The sequence below is a fragment of the Amaranthus tricolor genome, chromosome 4, assembly GCF_026212465.1.
Source record: "Amaranthus tricolor cultivar Red isolate AtriRed21 chromosome 4, ASM2621246v1, whole genome shotgun sequence".
Lineage (NCBI taxonomy): Eukaryota > Viridiplantae > Streptophyta > Magnoliopsida > Caryophyllales > Amaranthaceae > Amaranthus > Amaranthus tricolor.
In genome coordinates, this window is record NC_080050.1 from 3,061,057 (window position 1) to 3,079,880 (window position 18,824).

General features: G+C 33.5%; 1 protein-coding gene across 1 annotated transcript; it reads right to left on the reverse strand.

The window, feature by feature from the left end:
• Positions 1–4,933: 4,933 nt before the first annotated feature.
• On the reverse strand, positions 4,934–9,022 carry LOC130810738 (protein IQ-DOMAIN 17-like). The gene is made up of 5 exons (XM_057676871.1): positions 7,280–9,022; positions 6,859–7,185; positions 6,516–6,761; positions 6,281–6,424; positions 4,934–6,170 (listed from the first exon to the last, which is right to left on the reverse strand). Exons 1-5 carry the CDS (start codon positions 7,424–7,426, stop codon positions 5,286–5,288), a joined length of 1,749 nt encoding a protein of 582 aa, XP_057532854.1. The 5' UTR covers positions 7,427–9,022; the 3' UTR covers positions 4,934–5,285.
• Between the last annotated feature and the right edge of the window lie 9,802 nt (positions 9,023–18,824).

Genomic DNA, 18,824 nt, shown 5'->3' on the forward strand with positions numbered 1-18,824 from the left:
GAGCCTATGAAGTAATGAACGCAGGTTCAGTATCCAGATATCAACATTGAACGGTGATCCCCCGAAACATTCTAGTATTAGATTTCAAAAGAATTGATAAATCGATTTTTAATCTGTCTCCTGAGAGACTGTCTCTCTGAAAGACGTCTCACAAATTCAGTACATTAAAGCTTAATTCTTATTTTTTTCTATTAATCTATTATGAGCCGACCCAATTAGAGATAGTCTCTCAAAGAGATCGTCTCAATCTCTTACAAGAATTCGTGATCAATTTTTATATTTTATTTTAAATTTATATTTTAAAATATAGTTAATTAAGATCTTATTTAATTCTTTTTGATTTATATTTTATTATAATTTTCTATTGTTCATAATTTAAGATATTTATGATTAAATTAGTGTATGATAAAAATGCAAAACTAAATGAGACAATAATAGTATGCATGACTATTAAATTTTTTATTATGTGAAAGCTTTGTGTAACCTTATTTCATTTACGAATTCATCCATTTATTTTATAATTTTTCTATTTATACATAGGCGAGAGAACTTTTACACACAAGAAAAAAAAGAAATTAGTACTCTTTGAGTTATTGTGAGAATTAAATTTCTATTATAAGGGTAAAAGAAAAACATTCAAACATTCAAACAATAGGCTTATTGAAGATTTTTTTTATCCACTTATTTTTAAGACTTGTTAAATAAGTTTAAATTTAAGGTCAAACGAATGGTCAGACAGATTTCGGATCGATTTCAGTTCAAGTCTCTTTCTGGTCGGGATATGGCGGATTAAGGACGGGTTCGGGTCAACCTAATGGGTTATGGATTTATAAAAGTAAAATTTATCCATATGTGTCTATTAGATTTGTTTCGATGTATAGTATTTTAATTTATAATTTTTAAAAATCATTTATAAAATGTATTTATAGATATTAAAACACAAAACTATGCTTTGGAAATTATGAAATAACAAAAAAAATACACAAAAAACTTGGATGAGACAATCTCATTATGAGACCGTCAATTTGGGCCGGCACAATTCGTACATGTAACAGCACGCTTTCCCTCTTTTTTTCCATTTTCTGGGCATTTATTAATTTTGATTTAAGGTATCAATTTTAACCTTAAAGGTATCAATTTCAACATAAAATAAAACTTAAACAAATCAATTAAAAAAAAATCAATTTGGACCCATAAGTGATCAATTTTGACGTTAAACTAATCAATTTCTACATAAATATGGTTCTATTTTCACAATTTCAGACCGAAGTTTAATAAAATAGTACTATTCTATCATTCTATGGATAAATTTCAACAACAAATGAATGATTAATAAAACTATCAATAATAGTGTTAATACATTGCACAATACAAGTACACTTATTCAATACATACATAATAGTTTTAATGGAACATAAGAGTACTTGTACTCTTTAATCATCGATAAATAAAAGTGATATTGCTCTTTTCTCAACAATGTCCGTTCATAATGGACTCGGAAATAAAGTTGTAGGTATAATGTTTGCTTACCATAGATGTGAAGGTGGAGGAAGTTTCGATTTTGAATTATGTTTACCAATTGATTCAATGAATGCTCTTGGAAATGACCAAGAGTTCAAGGTTTCTTGTTATAAAAAATTTCAATATTGATCTAACCTTAAACTAATAAATATGATCAGTTATAACTTATAGAAAAATTCAATTTTAATCTTAAATGTATCAATTATGACCTTAAATAGATCTAATACTGAGCGCATATTGAGAAAATTTTAATTAAACTGATTAGACTATCCGTCTCATATTGAGACAATCTCGTCCAACACGAGTTGCAAAAAATATAACTATATCAAAATGAAACAGGGGAAATAAAATTTTGGACTTTTCTTAATTAGTCAAATTACTCTATTTAAGCAAAGCAAGCAAGATAGCAATGATAATAGCTAATTGTCAGTTTTCATGCAATGTTGCAAACGACGTCATAACTGTTTAAACAAAATAGTCCCTTGTCATATTAGAAATTTGGAAATATTACAAACATTTCAAATTACTAACTACAATTTCCCTTTTTAGCCATTTGAAATTACTTATTAGTTGCAAAATTACTATTTAGGACATGTTTGGATTATGTGTAAATATTTAGGGGAAATAAAGTCAAATTAATGAAATGAAACAAATAAAGATGCATTTGAAGTAGTCGAAATAGTTGTTAAGAAAGTGAAATGAATAAGAAATAAAAATAATGAAGGAAAAAGAAGATTATTTCCCCTATTATGAAGGTAATACATTCCTCCACCCTCCCATAAGATAAATATTTACCTTACAAAATTAAGAGTTCCTTTCATTTTTCATCATTTTGCAATTATTTTTTCTTACTTTGACTAATTTCTCATTTATCAACTTTATTTTCTTACTTTGACTTTGTTTTCACCCCCATAAACATTTACATCTAATCCAAGCATATCTTTATAGTAAATAATATACATACACAATTATTTACTATTTACGGTGTTTTTGTTAGAAGTGTTTAAAACAAATCCGATGATAGATATTTACCCAACTTTGGAACCGAGCACGACTTAATCCGACTTCAAATTTAATTCAAAAAAATGAAAATATCAATGTGGACTCAAGAATCATTTTGAACCGATCCGAAATATCTGGCTCAAAATTGACCCGAATAAACACCGCTAACTTTTGGTTCTGTATTATAACTGACTAAAGTAAAATTAAAAAAAATCAATTAAACTATGTGCACTCCTTATTGATGTAAACTGTAAAGTTGCACATGACATTTGCTACTAAAGATCAATCGAAAACAACCTATTTGTCAGTTTTATTATTAGTAAGGGTGAAATTGCATTTAATCGGTCCTCTTATATCCTATCCTAGGTAGGAGCCATTTAACATATTGAGGTCACTTAGGGGAATATAGAATGCTTTTGAATTTTCCCAACATGAGGAACAAAGAAAAATGTGGTGAGAGGCATACTAGTTGTTTAGTGGAGTAGCAGAGTAGAAACATGTAGCTGGTCACACATGGTAGTTGATAAGCTTCATCAATTTCTGTACTCTTTCAATTATTTCAGTGAACAAATGATTTCTGATCTTTTTCTTTTACCCACTAAATTTTGGGTTTCACTCTTAGCTTCTTCTAAATGTACTCCAAGTAGCTATGAGAATCTTTTAAATTGTGCACCACACTTTGGGACAAAGACTTGGAATGGCTCAAGTTAAAAGGACATTTTCATAAACACTTGAAATATGTAAATGATAATTGAACAAAGTGATATTAGCATTTTTATAAAAGAAATTTATGATAAAAAAAAGACCTAAAAAGAAATTGCGGCATTTTCATGGAACAAAGAGAGTAATATGTAAATTGATTGAGACGAGAGATTATTTTTTAAGTTTTTTGGATTATAAAATATTCAATAGAATACTCTTATATATCAATTATTAGCAATAGAGTACCTTGTATATTGCTCTCATCAGAAGTGTAAGTCGATTACTTGTTTTGTATTATTGTTTTGACATATGATTGCACAACAATCTTTCTTTTTTATGACTTTTTTCCTATGGAATTTTTTTATACAAAACTCTACTTATTTTTTTTTTAAATTATAGTCAATATTTTTAGTTTGAAGTTATCTAGTTAGTGGCTATTGATGAATTTAAATGATGAAAGATCATTTTGTCTTATATTTTGTGTTTGAATGATCATTATAGCTTAGAATGGAGAATACTTAAAATCATGTGCAAAGATTGATTAATGATTTCTTTTGGGATCTAAGTTAAGTCGATTTGAAATATTTTTGATAGAATGTCAATATTATTCAATATTATCTGATCATTGCGAAAAGGTCAATAGATATTAGCTTTTTAATAGAACCAATTTTGATTCTAGTTAAAATTAAATTAAATTGAACATTTAAGAATTTTGTTAGATCTTTGGATCGGACAATTTAGATGTGTTTGTAAAATTAATTTTTCTATTTTTTACTTCCAATCAAAATTATTTTGTTCAACTTTGTCGGTTTTAGTTCTGTTAGTGCTAAAATAAATGTTTGAAAGTAATAAGAACTGAGAAATACAAGAAAAAACAATAAAATTTTTATTAGAGTAAATGATAAAGTAAATAACATATTCAAGGACTTCAACTATCAGTTTTAGTTGAGTTGATCTCTTAACATGGTATCAAAAACCAAAGTGACGTTACTGTCACTGATTTAAATTTCATTCACCGCTCATTTTAAGTGTAATATTTAACACTAAAGTATGTGCATATAACGTATCTTAGTACTTCAACCATAAAGTCAAAAATTGAAAGGTGATGAATTCCAAAAACAATGTGCTCTTGAAGAATAGAACTTGTTAGTTTATTGTATCTCTCTTTTTTCTTTAAGGTTATCTTTCTGTACATGGAAATAGTATGACAAACAAGTATTTATAGTATTAAAATCTCACGAACAACTGATTATACAAGTGCTCGAACGAGGTATAGAGTGAGCGGCCAAAGTGAGCGGCCTTGTACTTGTTCAAGCACCTTGCATCAACTTCACACCACTCTTTCACACCTTTTCTTCCTTTCCATACTCCATCTCAGGTCACACAAAACCATTGACATGTCTATGTTTATAACTTATATGTTACATACACAAGTTCTATTCAATTGGAAATAAGTCCATAACGTATAAAAATATCATATTCAATTTTACATGAAAATTACATTAAATTGAAAGAAAATTTGTTTTACACAACAATGTGAAAGAAAATATACAAAGTGTTCGATATTATCTACAACTCTTTAGTCAATAAATTAATCGTAATTTAAAAAATTACCCCCAAAATACAAGGATAACTACACATGTTTATTGCTATCAAGATTGAAGGATAACTCCTTAGTCTTAATCAATTAGAAAGTGACATGCATGTTCAGAGCAGATAAACTTGTATTTGCTAAAAAACAACTAAAAGAAGCAATACACTGTTATTTCTAGTACAAGCAACATTTGTTATTTTGCTCAATTAGAATAAGATTTAGACAGTCACAAATTATATGATTACATGGATAATACACAATTAAATGAGAAAAATCCCAAACCCTATTAGGATATTGAAAGAGGGTATACCCCAATTTCAACTACAAACAGAAAAATTAATGAACCAACAACCAATAATCAAAACATTGGTATCACAGATGAGAATAAATTTATTAAACCTTTCCCAGCTCCTCACTGACTTTCACTGTCTAATAAAGTTAGCAAACCAACAATTAATGAAAATTGTTATCTCAACCACCTTCTAAGATCACTGGTTGAGGAAGGGGAAATCTCACCCCCGAGACTATCAGTACAGCAAGATGAATAGTTTGATTGTTGTTCCATCATTCCTAATTGAGCATTACTCACACTTTTGAAGCTTGGACTCCTTAGATTGTAACTCCCATATCCCCCCACCCCACTGTATGGATCAGGGTTGGGATACGATAACCTCTTCTTAGCCCCGGCTCCGGACCCGATCCCGGCTCTATCTCGCTCTGGCGTAGAGGGTCTTTGTCTCGGGGCGCTATGGGATCGGAGACGAGCCTTGGCGGACTCTGTAGCAGCCATGTAATTGGGTATGGACCCACCACTGCTAGATGTGGCACTAGGAGCTCTGTTATTTGGGTGGATGTTACCATTGTAGAAGTAATTAGACCTTAAACTTGGTGTTTGGGATACTTGACTATTGTAGCTCCTATCTTCTCTAATACACCGTGGGCTAGCGGACCGGACTTGGATAGGCCGGGCACGTGATGGAGAGGGTGTTGAGGGTGGTGGATGTTGATGTTGGTTGTAATGATGATGTGATTGGGATTGGGATTGGATGTGGTGAGCCCTACTGTGAAGCGGTGAGGATGGACGTTGGTTATGGTACTGAGCATGGTAGTGATTTGCTGATGTTGATGTTACTGATCTTCTGGAGTTAGGAGCTAAGTAAGAGTAAGGCTCAGAAGTGTCAATTTCAACAGTTTTGACAGAGTCTCTGTGATCAGTTGAAGCTCTAGCTCTAATGGCTGGTGAACCCGAAATAGTGGAATCCCATTGTTTAGATGCCATCCATCTATCTAACCACCTGGGTTTCTCCTCAAATTCTTCTTCTCCTACTGAACTCCTATCACTTCTCCACATCTTATATCCCAATCATGTCAATCACAAACACAAATTACACAAATCAGCTAAAAAAATACACCCAGAAAGGGCAAGAATAATAAGGGGGAGATTGGAGGAAGATGAATTACTTGCTGTGAAAATGCTTGAGAGAGGCTCTTTTCTCTCTTGAGAACAGCAATTTTTCTGCTCTGCAACATAGCTTTGACTTCTTCAATGGTGTGTGGCCTTTCATCCCAATCCTCTGCTATGCTGCTTTGTTCTCTTGAATGTGACTATTATATACAAATTTATGATTCAATCATTATTTTTATGTAATAGACCAAATAGTGAGAAGGAAAAAAGAGGAGGGAAATTGTAGCTTACAACTGATCTTCTTTCTGCTATGTCTTGAAGATAGCGGGATTCAACCAGACTATTAGTGTCACTGAAAGTCGATTTTCTGCTACCATCATGTGATAATCTCATTCTCTGATCAAGTACCCGGGATTGAACTCTAACCAGAGCTTGCATGCATTTCAATGTCATCTTGGCTTGTTTTCTCACATTATGTCCTCTTACCAAAGCTTGCAACTTTACCAGCCCTTTTAATGCTCTGAGCGCTCTTCTAGCCTTTTAAAACCAAACCCAGATGTTGATCAATATTCAATACATCATAATCTTTTTTTTTTTTTTGAGTATTTTGATGTAACAGGAAACAAACTCTTACCAAATATCCTCTAAAGGAAGTTTGAATTAGAATAGCTGCATAATGTTCTCTGGGATGGTTGGCATTATTGTTGGGTGTTGATCTGGTAAGTCTAGCCACCTCCATTGCAGCCTGCGCTGTGGCAACAGCAGCTTCTGCGGCAGCAGCCGTGGCAACTGCCACTGCAATTGCATGCCTCTGCTCAGACACATCGCTTCCTGTGGCTGCAGCAACAGGACCACCAATACTACTAGCCTTTACTCGAGGGCCCTGTTGTACAGCTGTAGTAGGTGATGATTCCTGCTGATTTGTGGTCTTCTTGAAAAGCCATCTCCTTTTCTCCTTCTTCTGTAACAGGAAAAAGAAAGCATTAGAATCCAATAATCAATTTGCCATCAAAAGCTGAAACTTCAACATCACATCAACTCTTCCAAAAAAACACCTTTTCATCATCTTGATCCTCTGATGGAAGGTCATGATGTTCTTCTTTCCTTCTGCAATTTCTACCCTTGTCATGATTCTCTTTAGTTGGAGATCTAAAAGCTCTTTTAACAGCAGTTAACCAAGAAGTACTCCCTTTTTTCCCCATGGATCATCACATTCAGATCTTAAAACCAGCCAAAAACTCGATATTTACCCACCAAAATACAGCATTTTCCATCAATATATGCTAGTAAAAGAATGTGGGAAGCTATATACCCCACCTATATCAGATCTTTCCTTTTTTTTTTTTGTAGCTAAGTTTGTTAATGAGATTTAAATATTATATGCAAATGAGAGAGAGGGAGAGGGAGAGGGAGAGGGAGAGGGAGAGGGAGAGAGAGAGAGAGGCTAAAGGAGGAATCCAGGAGCTACTCAAATAATCACAGTGGAGGGGGAGTTGAGAAGAGAAAGAGATTGAATACCAAAAAATAATTCACTGGGAAAGGTGAGAAGATTTTAGTGGGCATAAGCGTGGTGGGTGTCAGAAGATGCGTCATTTACTTGCAACTACTAAAATATTAATACAATTGCTTTAATTTCATAAATAATAAAATCTAGAGTACTACTAAAATCCTCAGCAATAATACATAAAAGTACTACTACAATCCTTTTCTAACTTATTTTGTTTTTCTTTCTTATTCTAGGGAAAAGGATAATGAGAATAAATAAAGGTAGACATGGAAGGTAGTGAATTATGGTGAGCTTGCAAGCTGAACTGACTGCTAAGATCGAGAAGTTGAAACCTTTGAGAGAGATAGAGAGAATAATAATAGACCAGAAAACAACTAGGAAGGGATGACATGCACAAGAATCAAGGGTAGTTGCAGTAATGGGAAAGCTATTTTTATGAATTTTCAACTTTAGATTAAATTTAGGAGTATAGTATAAGTGAAAAAATAATAATGAATGGGAAAAAAAAAGTTATAAAGTGTCTCTCCTAATCTGGTCACCCCTCTCATGGCATCACGTGTAGTGGAGCAGGGGATTTAGTAGGCAACATTTCCACCACAGAAGACTTAATTTTAAAAAAAAATGAAAAATGAAAAACATGGTTTTTCCATAAGGGAGGAGAGAGAATAAATTAGGCCAAGGAAGCACATAGGGTTGCGGGGTCATTGAAGAGCGTTGCATGTTGGTAAGCTGTCCCAAGTTTTGGTGGACTCTTTCTGATGACAGATGACTCTGGCTACAAGTATTCCTGTTCTATTAACTTAGAAGCAACTGTAGGGGGATGTATTGGCCTTTTCTCCACTCAAAAATAACAATATCATAAGTTCAAGAAATAAAACAACATCAAATAAGGAGTACTATTTTCTCCACAAGAATACATAAATGGGTGGCTTTCAATAGCAGAGCAAGAATGACTGGTCAAAAGTAATTAAAGATTCTCCAGGTTGGGTTCTGAGTTGCAGCATTTAACAATACAGAGAAATGACTTGGAGTAAACTCATGGTACATGGCAGATTTAAATTAATATCTTAAAGTATCCCCTCAGCAACCCACCTCAATTCTCACAAAAAATCATAGTTACCAAGATTGAGTTTAGTTAAGCCCAAAAAATTCAATATAATTTAATTAAATCAAGCTTTAAATATTTTTTAAGTTCTAATTCTCAAAATATTTGATTCTTTTTTATGCATTCTTATCACAAATATACATAATGATACATAACTAAAAGTTATACTTTGTATCAAAGCAATAGTTAAGGTCAATTTTATAGAAAATCATATTTTGTATTAATTCAGTATCTCCAAGTAAGGTCCTGCAGTCAATTCCCATTTAGTCCTCCCCTTACCTTAGTGGCACCTTTTAATAACAAAAAGGTAAATCTAATAAGATCCATCATTATCGATATATATAGAGAGAGACATGTATATTAATAATTTATAAGTTTATCCTTAAACTTTGTAGAAAATGTTGAAGGTTAGGAGCATTAAGAATCATAAGTACATCCTTGATTAAAATGACCAAGTTTTTTGGGGCTCCTTTTCAAGTTAAAGTAAACACCATTTTTCAGAAAAACAAACAAAAGTTTTTGATTCCGTTTAATCAAGGGTTTTGTGTACAAGCAATGAAAGAAATATAGCTAAATGCATCATAAACATATTTCAACTCCTCTCCCCTCTCCTTCCATTTTCCATTTTGACATAGTAGTAATAATATGCAAACAGTTGAACACTGATTTTTTGACCGGAAGGTACGGGCTCCCCATCCCACTATCTTCATCACGAATTACAAGAGTAGCAATTAAGAGTACTGACTAGAGAGCAATGACAGATAGTGTGTCATTTCTTGAGAATGGAAATAGGAGTATACAACTGGAAATACTAATTTTAGTTCTTTTGTTGATTAAGAGCATCTTTTATCTACATGCAAAGACCAATCATTTCTGGTCAATTGAAGTAAAACATGCCGTAAAAAATAGTAAATGGGCTAAATAATATTAAGTTTCCACGAAGATAAATATTACCTACAGCTTGTCCGCACATGGCTCTGCCTTCTAGTGCTTCCCCCTATAATTAAGACCCTCAAGGGCAATATCCAATCCATCAATCATGAACAATACAATTTCAAGATAGTATGATGCCACTAACAAAAGCAGTAAGTTTTAAATGCAAATCTTCAGGGGGTCACGTACAATAAATTTGAACAGTAAAATCTTTGGGTTTGAAATATTTATGGTGTACTAGTTCAATATAGTAAAATTCATTCAAAGAGAGGGGTGAAAAACAATTCATGAATTTAACCTTATGTCACTGTGCCATTATAATGCCAAGTTTCCTCAATTCTACTAACTGCAACAAAAAAATATGGACTTGAAAACTTCAATTGAAATCAAAAAGGCAAATGAATATTATTCTATTACTAAAGGGCAGAATGAATCGCTAAGGAAATTGTCCTTGACTCCATGTCCATGTGTCCTTATCTTTGAGCAACCATAATTGTATCTGCATCTTTAAGTTAGATAAATCATAACAGACCTGAGACACTAACCTAAATCAAAAACTCACTAGTCAGTACTCATATCAGAATACACATATACTTCCTCTGTCCCTTCAATTAACACCATGCGTTTTTTGAGTAAAAATTAGTAGAAAGGGAATTGTGTTGGAAAATAAAACAAAAAACAAGTGGATGATATAATTGAGTAGTTAAGATGATAAGAAACCAAAAGTTTGTGAACGAGATTAAAAGAAGGAAAGTGAGATTACCAAAAAAAGAAAGAGGACAAAATCAATGGGGTAAACTAAAATGAAAATAGTGCTAATTGAAAGAGTCAGAAACAGTATTATCATTCCTGATTACAAGGAGCTACGCTAGTATCATATGTCCTCTGCAAATTAATATTTGCACTGTTTACGCTTTTGCATTTACCAATACACAGATTGACATAAGTATGTATGATTATCTAACACTAAGTTTAGATAACATTTTTTTGAAGAGCAGAAAGGGAATAAGAGGGGAGATAGCTGTGTTTTCCTTCCAAATATTTTGAAAGTTGGATGGATATGTCATGTTTAAAAAGTGAAGAAGATTTTCCTACAACTTCCTCCCCTCTAGTTCCTTATAACTATCCAAATAAGGGAAATAAAATCCCTTTACTTCCCTCCTCCCCTTTACCCTTCATTTCCTCATATCATTGTGTAAAGTAAAAATTATACAAAATTGATATTATAGAAGTAAGTATCAGATAAATCTAATAAATCATAGATTAGAATTTAGACAGAGCTTGGATCGAGTCAGGCTAGAGATTGAGTCTAGATCCGAAAAACATTAACCTAGACTCAAACTCGATTACTTTTATCGGACGCAAAATTTGAACGAGATCCACAAAGTCTCAAAAATCATACTTAGACCCTTAAATTAGGAGTTTTGGGTGTGTGACAGAGCTATGAAGATAAACTCATGACTATGTTCAACTATAACTTGTCTATAAATATAACCTTTTGATCTTTATTAACGATAATACAAGCTAAGTTTTAAAAATTGTGCCAGGGCGCTTCTCTAACTTTAGAAAAATGAATTGTCTTAGTTAGGGTTTAGGGAAATACATAAGGTGTTCGCTTTGTGAGCTTTCATCAGCCTTGCACTTTATGTGCCTTGTGTTTTTGGTTTTCTTTGGACATAATCCCTTTTTTTCAATAATATATTATTAACCAGTTACACAAAAAAATAATTACTTCTTTTGAAGAGAAAAAGGAACTGTGAAAGACATTTTCTCTTATTTTCAAAGAGGGAGAAAGAAAAGAAAGGAGAAATAAGAATTTGGTAGGAGTTCTAAATGTAAGCAAACTTCTCAATGCCTCCACAAGTCCAGCACCACCACAAGGTGGCTTTCTTTTCAATTTTTCTTTCTTTTCTTCTTTCTATTGGATATCCTTTTTCTTTTCTTCCTTTGAATCCTTAAATTTTCTGGGTTCTTTTTTCCCTTCTTTTTATTTCCTTATCTTCGATTTTATTGTGTACTCTTTCTATTGGTTTCTTCTTTAAATTTTCCTCTTCTTTGATATTTTGGTATTCTTTTGTCTAGATTCTTCTTTAATAACAATTGGATACAGAACAAATAAACATAATGCTTAGGATGTGGTTTTAGGGATTCTCTTGTGTTATTTGTTAAAGCAAGTGCCAATAATCTTAGTGATGACGTTAACTTTAAACATATAGTCGAACATGCTTTGTCTTGTACCTTAGAGAGGGTCGATAAAGATGTGTCGAATATGGGTGGTTTAAGGTTTGGAACGGTTGATGAGAGTTGTTTGATCGAAGCAACAAGAAGAGGAACAGGCTGTGTGTGGCTCGACCAGCCGCTCGATCGAGTGAGGGCTCGCTCGACCGGTCGAGCGGGGGTGGCTCGGTCGAGCAACTTGTCGAGCAAGATGTGCAGATCAGGTCAGTAGCTTCTCTGGAAGCTCGCTCGACCGAGCGAGGTAGTGGCTCGGGTCGAGCGGAAGTTCAGAAGGCTACATAGGATTCTGATTTCGTCAGAATGTGAAATGGCTATGCAATTATGTGGTGCATTACTTCTATTGTTTATTGTAATGTTTATTGTCATAGTTAATTGGATGTTAATTGTGGTTTATGGTGATTTATGAGGGAATACTAAGGGTGATGAATGCCTTGCCTATAAATAGGATTCATCACCCATAGTAACATACACCAAAAACACACATATTGTTGAGAGGGCTATTGCATTGTTAGAAACTTGAGAGTGTTCTTACTTTGCTTTAGTATTTGTGGTCTTGAGAGATTGTTCTCAAGACAAGGGAGTTTATTATACTTGTAATTGTTGAATTCATTATAATAAACTACATTTGAGGGGGAGGTATTCAAGATACCTCATAAACACTTGTGTTCTCATTTTGCATTATATTTTCATTTGTTTTTCTTTGTTGAACCTCTTTGAGGCTTGCGCTTTCATTATTGATGAATGAGGTCTTTCATCCTTTTTCTCCGCCGTTTTGTGCTTGAATTCTAATTTATAGTGACACTATGGGGGACCATGTTCAACACTTGAACATTGTGACAGAATTAGTGAAACAACATCTGCTATATGCCAATGCTAAGGAGTGTGAGATAGGGCGTACTAAAGTGGCAGTTTTAGGGCAAATTGTTTCGGCGGTAGGAGTGGCGATTGACCCGGATAAAATTTAGGTTACGGTGGAATTGCCAAAGCCACGAAAATTAAAAGATTTGCGGGGGGTTTTAGGGATCACAAGCTATTATCGGAGATTCATCCACCAATTTGCGCACATTGTTGCCCCTCTCGCTAGCAGTTAAAGAAGGATAGCTTTGCTTATCACTTTTAAAGAGCTGAAGCAAAATATGCGAACATCCCCGGTTTTGGCCATGCCCAGCTTCACCATTCCTTTTGCAGTAGAGGCAGATGCATCGGGTAAAGGACTTGGTGTTGTCTAATACAAAGACAAGCACCCCGTTGCATTGGGCATACAAGGACAAGCCAAACCCATTTATGAGAAAGAGCTTATGGCAATTGTGACGGTTGTTCAAAAATGGTAGCATTATCTTGTTAGGAGGAAATTCATTGTTTGGACAGATCAACGAAGCTTAAAGTTCATCTTGGAACAGCACGTAATCGGGGTGAATTTAAAATGGGCAAGCAAATTATTAGGCTATAACTTCGAGATCAAATTTCGCCCAAGTAAAAGCAATGGTGCGGCTGACGCTTTATCTAGGCATCCACTATTATAGACGATGAATTGCACCACCATGGTTACTAGTGTGGGGTGGATTGGAGCTCATTATTAGCTGAAATCGCCTAGGGCACTACTCTCTGTAAACTTCGCGAAGAATTGGTTTTACTAGGAAGCACAACTGTTGGGTTTACATGGACTAATGCGAGACTATGGTACAAAGGACGTATGGTTATTCCTCGCATTTCATCAGTAATGGATAAGCTTTCGTATCACACCTCGGCACTAGGGGGTCACAATGGAGAATATAAAACTTATCTCTGATTAGCTGAGGATTGGTATTGAAAAGGGATGAGAAAGCAAGTCACCCAATGTGTTCATGAATGTTCCATATGTCAGCAACAAAAGGCCTCACACTCCAATATGTTGGCCTTCTCCAGCCTTTAGGCATCACAATCCAGGTTCGAGACGATATTACTTTGGATTTCGTGGAAGCCATGCCCAAATCCGGTGATTTTGACAGTGTTGGATGGTCGTGGACAGGCTGTCCAAATACGCTCATTTCTTGGGGTTAAAACATCCGTTCACAGCACATTCAATAGCAGCCCGATTTGTCAAAGAAGTTGTTCGTTTACATGATTTTCCCGCATCGATTGTGTCGGATCATGATAAAATTATTATGAGTAAGATCTGGATTGAATTGTTCCGTGTGCGAGGTACTTTTCTTCTCCTGTAGCACATCCTATCATCCTCAAACCGAACAGCAAACGGAGTTAGTTAATCAAGCCCTTGAAACATACCTACATTGTTTTATTAATGGACAACCGCAACATTGGGCTAAGTGGTTCCATTGGGCCGAATTTTGTTACAATACATATCCTCACAACTCTATCAATATGTCCTCTTTCAAAGCCCTTTATGGTCTTCGTCCCCTATTGGGCAGCAATAGTTCACCAGTATATATTGTTAACGGTGGTTACGAGAGAGATGCAATTTTGGATGATTTACGGTTCCATTTCATTCAAGCACAACACAAAATGAAAAATGGGCGGATAAAAAACGTCGTGACATGTCTTTTTTGGTGGGAGATTTGGTGTTTCTGAAATTACAGCCTTATAGGCAACAATCATTAGCTCGATGACCTTGTGATAAATTAGCAGCTCGTTACATATGGGCCTTTTGAAGTCATAGAGAAAATTGGCTTGGTTGCTTATAAGTTACTCCTTCCCACCCAAGAGCAAAATACATCCGGTGTTTCATGTCTCAACTTAAATGAGCTCAAGGAGCTGCCGTCAATCCAACCCCATGCCCGCCTAGTTATCACCATCCTTGGAGTTAGTTGTGGAGCTAGAGGAAGTGCTAGGGGTCCGAAGTGACCATCAATAGTCAGTTTCTGAAGTATTAATTAAGTGGCAGGTCCCAATTGCTGAAATAACTTGGGAGCATTATAAGAATATAGCTTTGCGTTTTCCTACCTTCTACATTGATGAAGGTGTTTGACAGGTATTGTCAAGGATACATGACGATACAAGCCCAATATTAAAGTCTATTCCAGAAGGGAGAAGAGAACAGTTACAAGGAAGTGACAAAATTTAGTAACAAATTACATTCAGTGCATTTTAATTTTTTTTTTACTGTAGACTATCTTTTCTGCTATTAAGAATGATGAGTTGTACTTTTCGGCATATTCCAGAGGCTAACATGCCTATATATTCTGTTTAGGGATTTAGTCTAGGGTATGCTTGTAGTACAATTGTGATGTGTATTCACTAGGGAGTAACTGAGTCATTCTAAGAACTCAAGGGAGTACACTGCTCTCTTTACCTAAATACAAGCATTATAATTATTCTATGTACATTCTTCTTGCTTTCTTCTTCTTCTATATATGTCTTCTTTCTTTCTTTCTTGTTGTTACAAACAATATATTTAGGCCTTTTCATAACAATCAAATCCCTTCCCTTCATTTGAGGGAAATGCAATCCCTTCGTTTCCCTCTCCTTCCTTTCCTTCCAATTCCTTCTATCCAAAATAATGTAAATGAAATTTGTCATATGATAATATACAAGATCTATAATAGGTGGACTTGAAGCAAAAACGTCCTAGGAAACTCTACAGGATGCTAATGAAGTGTCAAGATCACATTTATAAGAAAATAGTCCTCCAACATAACACAGGACAGAAAAAGAATTTGAGGTTATGTCAATGAATTTGACCCCTAAACACCATCATAGGTGGGAGCCATTTAATGACATAAGAGTAGTATAATGTTGTTGTCAAAGAAATTCAGGTAATGTTGAGAAAAGAGAGATAGGAAAAGAGCTTCCATAATGCTAAACGAATTAATAAAGAACAAAAGCAAACAACATTGCAATTTACCATTGTATTTCTTATATGACAGTCCATTAAGATACCAAAAACAAGAACATTAAACACACAAAACCTGATATTTTCAATGCAGCACATGATATAATGGTCCATCAGTTATCAATGCATTGGTATGTTATGTGTAAACCTCAAGTGAGATTTGAAGTAGCAAATTTAAGAATATTAAATAATAAGAGCCACTGTAAGCGATTATTAGTATGCATCTACACAAATAGATCATAGTTAAGTATCGTGATAACATGAGATAGGACATGACAGTGTCAACGTAATGACAATGTCAATCATAGTTCAATCAAAAGCAAAATCACATAAACAAATGAAACTGCTCTTGTTGATCAAACCATCATCACTTGGCCCCAACTTCTCCGGTTCATTTTCACGTAATTTCATTGGTTTACCGTTGTATTAAGTTTCACATTTCCCATTGTAAGGTCATTTAGATGAACATTCTAATTGTCATGCAGGTAATATTTATCCAATTTGCTTTACTCTATGATTATATAGTATCCAAAAGACACAGACTAACATTAGGGTTAACATTGAGAAATTACATGTCGAAAATATGAAAATCGAAGCTTTATGCAGAATTAAGACAAACTCTAGACGATTTAAACTTCAAAAAATGGCGGGAAAATTATCAACGAGTTTAATCCAATAGCTAAAAGAAATCTAAATCACAGTTTAAAAAGTTGGATAAAAAATAATAATAATCATTTAATATTAAAGAGGCGACGAATAATCTTGCAATATTATAACATAATAGATTCGAACATCAAGCATTAATTTATAATCAACATCAAAAGGTGAATCCAAAAGGAATTGGAAATGGAAGCAGAAGAAGAATTTTACCGAATTATGAGGGAATCAAAGACTGAAAATATGTCGCCAACACGGTCGGTCTTGTTTCCAATCGTCTGCGATCTGCCATTGAAGTTGAAGATCATCCCTAAGGAAGAACTGATGATGGAGAGTTTGATAGGAAAAAAATAAAATGTTACAATGTTTCCCGAACCTTATTGGACCCGATGTCCAATGGACTATATTCTACGGAAATGGGTTTAGTGTTAACTATCTTTAGCCCAAGCCTAATAAGTATCGTAGAGTGTGATCTAGTTCTTTTTAGCTCATCTTGTACAACATCTCACCATGAAACGGACTTATATAATTAGTTAATGTTGTTTGATTGACCATTTATATTATTGGTCAAAATTGTAAGTAACCGCTTTAAAGTTATGAGCGTATATAAATCTAACTTAATAAAAATGGTCTCTCCGTAGAATCGTCTTATTTGAGAATAATGTCTTTTTATTACAGAATATGCAGAGAGAAAACAAGGTGAAATCGAACTCAGAATTTTATCAGTTTAAATGATATTAACTCTCTAATTGAGCCAAGACCCAATTCTGATGGTTTTTTTAAATATGTACTAATGTGTCATTTAACCATCTAATGTCCAATCTCTCTAATTTGACAATTTAGGGATTAATTTACCTTGTATAAATTGTTGTTTGGGGCGCATAAATGCACTTTTATTGTGAAACACATTTTATATATAGGTTAATAGTACAATTGATACAAATTATGAGAATATAGGCTTCTTATGAGATCGTCTTATTGAGAAACGATCTCTCACTAGCAATAGTAGTTACAAACCATATTCTTGTATATAAAGGATTCTCCCGTCTTACCTCGATCCCTGTAAAAAATAGATAATTTTCAAGTCCTGCTTATTTTGTAAATTAGATTTTTAAAAAGCTATCAATGTCACAAGTTTACTGTCAAGGAACCAAATCTACCAAAAGGTTAAGCTAATTAATGGTTGAGGCTCCAAAATATGTTATATACTCTAACACGTCTCCTTACATGAGAGTTTTTTGTGCTAGAAATGTAGATACAACATAAGCCCTTCTCATATTTGACGCTAAATATTTCACTTTAAATAAAAGGCGATTGAGATTTGAAACTATGACCTCTTACCATGTTGGTTTCCGTACTATATTAAAGAACCAACTCAACCATAAACTTAGGCTTTTATTCTTAAAACTTCTTACTCTTGTTAAATAAGATACTTAAAGATATTTTTCTGTCTCATTAAAATAGTTTGAAAACTGAAGAGCTATATGTATTTATAATAGAAAATTCGTGAAAAAGAGTAACATATTTTCTTTTAAGTTTTCCAATGTGTAAATGAATGAAAAGTTCTTGTTTTAGAAATAATTTGCGAATTACAATTTTAAAATTTTAAATTTTTGTGAATTACAGTTTTAATGTTTAATTTTTTCAAATTTCAGCCATTGAAGTATCAAAGTCTACAACATCAGGCAAAATAACAAAATTCCGACCACCTGATTTAAAATTCCGACCACCAAAATGGTCGGAATTTTGTGATTTGGCTTGAACATTGTAGGCTATGATATTTTGGTGGCTAAAATTCTCAAAATAAACATTAAGGTTGTAATTTGCAAAATTACTAAATTTTTAGACTGTAATTCATAAATTATCCTTTTAAATAACCAATCCTTAAAGTTTGCCACCCTTTTTATTTTGTCGCCACCCCTTTTATTTGAAAGTACTAAAATGCCTTTAAGTCTATTTTTAATTATAAAATCAACCATTAATATTACTATACTAAATCTTTTAATAATAATTAAATTAAAATAAAAAATATTAATTTTAAAAACAAAAACAATTTTTTAACATTGGAAAATAAATCTAATCACACATTTTGTGTTGAAATTTGATACATGATTACTCTTTTGGCCAAAGCTTATGATAGGAAAATCACATTACTGCAATGTTTACTGCATTAGAACCTAGACTTCAAGACTTTCCAATGATATATGTTCAATCTTTTAAAATTGCGTGTGCTGAAATTTGATATATGTTCAATCTTTTAGGCATAGCTTCTTATCTAAAAATTGTATTAATGCAAGGTTTGTGGAATTAGAATCTAGACTTCAAGAGCTT

Excerpts from the sequence above, each read along its gene's own strand:
- LOC130810738 (XM_057676871.1), bottom strand. The coding sequence starts at position 7,426 with ATGGGGAAAAAAGGGAGTACTTCTTGGTTAACTGCTGTTAAAAGAGCT. Across the intron at positions 6,762-6,858 it reads CTTCCTTTAGAGGATATTTG|GCTAGAAGAGCGCTCAGAGC; the intron begins GTAAGAGTTTGT and ends TGGTTTTAAAAG. Across the intron at positions 6,171-6,280 it reads CTCAAGCATTTTCACAGCAA|ATGTGGAGAAGTGATAGGAG; the intron begins GTAATTCATCTT and ends TTGGGATATAAG.